The sequence below is a fragment of the Elephantulus edwardii genome, unplaced genomic scaffold, assembly GCF_000299155.1.
Source record: "Elephantulus edwardii isolate Elephantulus edwardi_28Jun2011 unplaced genomic scaffold, EleEdw1.0 scaffold00046, whole genome shotgun sequence".
Taxonomy (NCBI): Eukaryota; Metazoa; Chordata; class Mammalia; order Macroscelidea; family Macroscelididae; genus Elephantulus; species Elephantulus edwardii.
In genome coordinates, this window is record NW_006399796.1 from 6,859,706 (window position 1) to 6,866,353 (window position 6,648).

The window sequence follows — 6,648 nt, forward strand, 5'->3', positions numbered from 1 at the left end:
ATTTTGGAAAAGTAAAAGAAAAATTCTTTCATTGTTTTACAAACCCTCCTCCACGCCATGTCCACTCCACCATGTAGCCTTCACTCCAGACTCTTGTCATGACAAAAATACCTAATCACATATCCATTTTAAACAGTTTTCTCCCTCATCTGTTTCAGTGCAGTATACATTACTGAACCCATCTTTCTCAGTCTCTCCCCAAGCCCAAGGTCAGTCCTGTTTTACAATATTGACACCATGCAGTATTTGTCCTTTTGTGACTGAGATACTTCACTCAGCATAATGTCCTCCAGAGCCACCCATTTTGAATAATATTGCATGAGTTCCTTGTTTTTCAACGTAGCATAGTATTCAATTGTGTGAATATATCACAGCTTCTCTATCTATTCGTTTGTTGATGGGCACTTAGGTTGTTTCCAACTCCTTGCTATTGTGAACAAAGCTGTGATAAACATGGGTGTGCATTCCTGATAATCTTTACAATGGTCACTCAGTAGAATAATTTATTCTCTAGGATGCTGAGCCATGAAAACTCAGGAAGTCTAATTAATACTATACCACAACTGAAAAATATATCACCACTATACTATTTAATAAATTTCATTTCCTTTGTATTAGTAAAACTTTTATTTTATGCATTTAATAATATTATTATCATAAAAGATTGTTAGGCTTTGTGGAATTGCCAAAAAGACCCCATGACACTAAAAATGCTGAGCATCCTTGATGTAATGCAAGTTTCCACAGAATATAAGAGGCTGTTTTTTAGTAATATAATTTTAACAGGTTTTGGTTCTCCCTTTGATGTCCTCACCACAATGGTCTCAGCCTTTGTTGGTTTGTGCCAAGGCTCTATGATATGTTCCAATTATAAAATAATACTTTCAATATGGTAACATTGCAATTCATAATGGGAATTTTCTTTCTTTACAATTATTTCAGCAGTTTGCTAGATAAATCTTATACAGTATTTACTATTCTAGCCAAGCAGAACACTAGGCCAAATTAAAAACATTCACCTAGAACACCATCAGCCTGTAGTTTAGAGAGAAAGTGAAAGAGATCGAGAGGAAGAGAAATTGAGAGAAAGAATAAGGAGGGAGTGTGTGTATGTGTGTGTGTAGTAAATTTTTTATTTATGTTTTCTTGCTGCAGATCTTGGAAGCATCTAAGGTTTAACGGGGATTTTCAAGCATTCCAGACTGCTGCCTTGCAGAAGTTCTGAGTCATGGTCTATGGGTATAACTGGCAACACTGTGGACCCCAGGACAGCCAACCTCACTAACATTCCCTCTAAGCAGAAACCCAGAATGTGCCTGGTCTGAAATTGCAGCAAGCACTAGAGAAAGAGTTCTTTGTTAATGGAAAGAAGAAAAGAGAAGAGGGCTTCCAACAAACTGCAACAGACATTTCAGCATTCTAAAGAGCCCACCTTCCTTATCAACCAAGCCATCCTTTCGAGTGACTCTCAATCTAGTACTCTACCAGAATCAGAAGGTGTCAATCTTTCTGAACACGTAAAGACAAACTCTCAAAGAAATAGACCTGGAACTGTGATATTGTCAAGACGGTCAAGTACAAGAATTATGTCAGAAAGTCAGTTTAGTCCTCCTGTAATCCCATCCCGCAGGCCTGGATTCAGGGTATGCTATATCTGTGGTCGTGAGTTTGGATCTCAGTCAATCTCCATTCATGAACCTCAGTGCTTGGAGAAGTGGCGGATTGAAAACAGCAAGTTGCCCAAGCACCTGAGAAGACCAGAGCCCTCCAAGCCACAGCCTCTCAGTGGCAGTGGATTCTACAGCCTTCAGGAAGCTAATGAGACTGCATTCCAGAGCGCCCAGGCTCAGCTGCTGCCCTGCGAACACTGTGGTCGCACGTTCTTGCCAGACCGTCTTCTAGTTCACCAAAGAAGCTGCAAACCAAAGGATGAGGGTCCTAAAACACTAAAGCCCAACAGCTCTCATGATTATACTAGCCTCAGGAAAGCACCCAGTGGAATTCCAGCCAGACCAAGGACTCTCCTCTGCTACATTTGTGGCCGGGAATTTGGCACTCTCTCCCTTCCTATTCATGAGCCCAAATGCCTGGAAAAATGGAAAATAGAAAACGACCGGCTCCCCAGAGAGCTCCGCAGGCCTCTCCCACAGAAGCCCCAGCCTCTTTCATCTGGACAGTCTAGTCAGGAGGGACCAAGTCAAGTTCAGCTTGTGCCATGTCCAAATTGTGGCAGGACCTTTGCCCCAGACCGCCTTATGGTGCACCAGAGAAGTTGTAAAGCACCATTGAAAGGACAGAATCTTACTTTAGGAAGTAAAGGTGGCCCAAATGAGGCCACTAATTCCAAGCAGCAAAAGAACATGGCCACACCCACTGTGTCTGATAAGGTAATTCATGTCACGTAAGATGTGCTAAATGGACCTGGGACATATAATGACTCTAGAGAAAGGAGAGAAAATGGTCCCAGATCAGTCACCTCCTCTTTCCAGGAAGGAGGTTCGTTATTTTTGCCTCAATGCTGTCTGTCCAAGCTGACCTCTGTTGGATTCCAGGACCTATACCTCTCTTAACAAAAGTAGATGTAAGAATACCCTTGCCCGATTGCTTCCTATTCTTCTTCAGTTATGCTGTATAAAGAAGGACTTCTTTCTTTCCTGATCCCTCATCTCAATAATCCCTGGGAGAGACTGTTAGTTGAAAATGACTCATTAATGCTGTGTCTACATTACAGAGATATAATTCCCATTCCAACAGCCAATATTTATTGTCGGTTTATTTTAGTCATCTACCTTAGGAATTCATTCTTGGCAAGGCTGGGTTATGTTGAGTTTATCTTACTAAAATAGAATCTGTGTCAAAAACCCCAGATGACTTTAGCAATAATTAAACACTGGTGCACTTTCAGAAATACACATACTCTGCAAATATAACATGTTTTCTTTAAACACTTAGATGATTGTAGTCTTTATAACATTAACCCTAGTGTAGCTACTAAAACAATGGTTATGTTCACATTTCTAAGAGCTACTAAATTCCCTTCACTGCTTCTATAACCTGTGTTTGAGTTGAATTCCAGGCTCTGAGCTCTAGCATGGGCCATATTTAAAAAACAAAAGCAAACAAAAAACCATAGTTCCAGGTGTCCCCAACTTACTGAGTGAAGAGTTGTTGGCACTTTATCTGGTGTTTAATCATTATTTGAGGACTATAGAAAGATTCCCATGAGAGGATCTCCCTAATTTTTGTCCTTCCATTAAACCAAGGGAGTAGATGTGCTGACAAACAGTGTACTGACAAACAGGAGACAGTCCAATTGTTCTCTCCATAGCTTACTATTTGAAGCATCCATCCAGTGGGAACTCTTTAATGTGCTATTTTAGGAAAAGAAGGTTATAAAATTTACTGTAAAAGATAAAATCAGACATACTCGTTGAGGGGTGGGCATCAATTTTTAAATATAACTTTAGTTTTATTCCTTTGGGAAATATTTAATCCAGTTTCTTATCTTCATGTTTAGAATAAATTTACTGGTTTAGAAGATTCCAGTACAAAGTTTTGGAAGTGGAAGAGTTAGAATAACACATTCTGGACAAGGTTTCTGACACACGCTGAAGAAAGTGCAGTTCATTTCTCCATCTAATTAAAATCCAAACTCTTAAGTATGGCATGGGCTGCAAGCTGGTCTTGCAAGCCTGGTCTGTTTTTCCCATCTGTGTTGTTCCTTTTCTTCCAAAATGTGTGGGGTCTGAATTCAGAGCAGAAAAGAATCCACGCCTCTGGGCTATAAATGAGAAACTCCTTTCACTTTCTGCCTTACAGCCCTGTTTCTTGATTGTATGCATTTACTTCAAATGTTCTTATTACAGATCTCCAGATAGGGAAGAGTGTGGTCAGGATTTCTGTGCTTGTTGTTGTAACACATACTTTGTGCTCCCATGAGCGGAGCCAACAGGCTGAGCACAGCATGTTCTCACTCAGTCACGACTGCTGAGTGGCTGGCCTGAGCCCACGGGTCACATAAGACACCTTCCTGACTCACTCCATCATCTGGAGGGGATAACATCAGGACAGAGGCCAACATTAGGCCCTCCATGACCTTTGTGTTTAGATCAGAGAAGGGAAGTCCATCAGAACTAGGACATCTGGTGCTTTTGGATATGTAGATTACGTACAACCCTGCCCCCAGACCTGAGAACAGACATGACAGTGGGAAATTGGCACCCACGCCTGTCAGGATGTGTGCTGGCCAGTTTGGAGACCACACAGGCTTTTATAGAGGGCATAGAAAGGTCATCCAACATAGGGTCTCTTTAGCTGCCAGATGTAGAATGCAGAAAACTCCTAGATGCCAGAGAGGCACGAGACTTCGAGGAGAAGATTGCCATTCTAGTGTTTTCAGCAGAAAGCTTTTCTGTGTTGTTGTTGGTAGGTACTGTCAAGTTAGTTCAAACTTGAAGCAACTCTATGTGCAATAGCACAAAACACTGGCCAGTGCTGCAATAGTTTCCTCTCAATAGTTCCCAACCGATAGCTTCTTTGTTTGAGCCTATTGCTAGATTCACTGTGTCCCTATCAGATTTTATGAGATCGAGTGCATTCAGGGCCTTATGACCATAATGATCTTCCTCTTTTCCCATGACTCTCTACCAGTGTGTGAGAGATACCATCTCACTATCCTCACTGTACTTCTTTAAACACTTTCTTTCTGGGTAGTGTAGTATTCTTTTTCTGTTACAATTTGATCTTATACATATTTTCCTTCCTGACTGTGAAACATAAGCTTTCTTTTGTACAATTAAAATGTCTATGTATTTCTTCTCATCACACAATGAACAATGACTCATTCTGATTGATTCAGAACCAACTCCACAGCTGACCCACCAGTAGATTTGCAGAGGCTTTCACAGAGAGGAGATTCTCTATCTTTCTCCTTAGGGGCAGTTGGTGGATTCAAACCACCTATGTTTGGGTTGGCAAGTACAATTCCTTACTCACTAGGCCACTAGAGCTCCCTTTATCCTTATTGTTGTTGTTGAGTACCAGTGAGTCAGAACCAACCCTTAGCTGACCCTCCAGTGGGTTTTCAAGAGGCAGTACATTGCAATGGAAGAGATTGTCCACCCTTCTGCAGAGCAGCTGGTGTATTTTAACTGCGTGCCTTCAGGATTGCAGCATAGCTTCTTACCACGAGGCCATCAGAGTGCCCTAGGAAGATTAACTTCACATTAGCATCTTGATCTAACTTTATATTACAGTAAGTTATCTTGTCTGATGTTCTCAAGTGCCTCAATCTTTCTGTTGTTGCTGTTCTCAAGAATATACATAGCAACACATACACCAATACATCTCATTTTACACCTACAATTCAGTTACATGTGATTCCATTCTTTGAGTTGTGCACCCATCTCATCTTTCTTTTCTGAATTGTTCCTCAGTCACTAACATAAACTGCCCGTAAGCTTCCTATTTAATCTTTTGAGTTTCTGTTGTCACTTTAATCTCATATAGATAGTTTCTAGAGCATAATGCCCAAGGCAGACTGGTTTTTTTAACTGGTTAAACTATTTTTTACTAGTTAAACTTCACTATTGTTTGACTTTAAGAAGATTTCAGGAAATTGTTTTGGTTTAAGTTTTTAATATTATCTAAAAATATCAAGAATTAACACAGCCCTCATGGCTGCAATAAGTCTGGAGATCAAGAAAATGTGAAACAATTTTGCATTTTCCCCTCCCTGGTCAGGATTCTCCCATGGAATCTTTGATCAAAAATTTAGCAATTCTAACCAAAGACCATCTACTTCTTCTGGTTCTGTAGCAGACATGGTAGTCATGGTACTTGTTCATGAAGAGACAACTGATGAGTCCATGTACTCCTTCCATGTTCCTAACTCTCCTGCGTTCCCTGTTGCCTCCAGTGGATAAAAACCAATTGCCATGCTTTGATTGAGCATTTGCAAACTCTGAAGACCCTAGACTCTATATAACAAAGTAGAACGTAGAATAGAGGCTCTAAATGTGTGGGGATTTTTTTTAAGACCAGTTAACTGAGATGCTCCATGAAACCATGATCTTAACCTCTAAACCAAGGAACCACATCTTGTGAGGTCTTAATTATACATAGGCAGTCTCAGGAACTACTCATTTTTTACCATTGATGTAAATATATTCAGCACACGGCTTTTTACCAGTGTACAAGTTATTAACAGCAATTACACTAATCAGCTATGCACCTAACTTTAATCAATGTGATCTTTTTTCTATCATTATTAACCTTCCCCGTTCTTCATCCTGGACCCCTGTTAACCACTAATAAACTTTGGTCTTTATGAATTTGCCTTTTCTTTTATATAAGTGGTGTCATGCGATGTTTACGTTTTGTGATAGACTATTTCACTGAGGATAATTCCTTCAGATTTCCTCTGTATTGTAGCATGTATCAAGATCACTTCTTCACTAGCTGAACAATATCCATTGTATATGTGTGCCACCTTTTGTTTGTTGTTGTTATGTGCCGTTGAGTCGCTTGCGACTCATAGCAACCCTATGTATAACAGCCCTAAACTTCGCTCTGTCCTGTGCCAATCGCATTGTCTCTGACACTCCCATCCCAATTATGCCAGTCACTGAATCAATCCACCTCATAGAG

The 6,648-nt window shown here is 40.4% G+C and overlaps 1 protein-coding gene across 1 annotated transcript in view; it reads left to right on the top strand.

The window, feature by feature from the left end:
• Positions 1–1,361: 1,361 nt before the first annotated feature.
• Positions 1,362–6,648, top strand: part of LOC102845549 (zinc finger protein 474-like) — a 111,491-nt gene continuing 106,204 nt past the window's right edge. The window contains exon 1 of the mRNA XM_006885994.1: positions 1,362–2,387. Within this exon, the coding sequence (XP_006886056.1) occupies positions 1,362–2,387 (1,026 nt within the window). The remainder of the gene's footprint in view (positions 2,388–6,648) is intronic.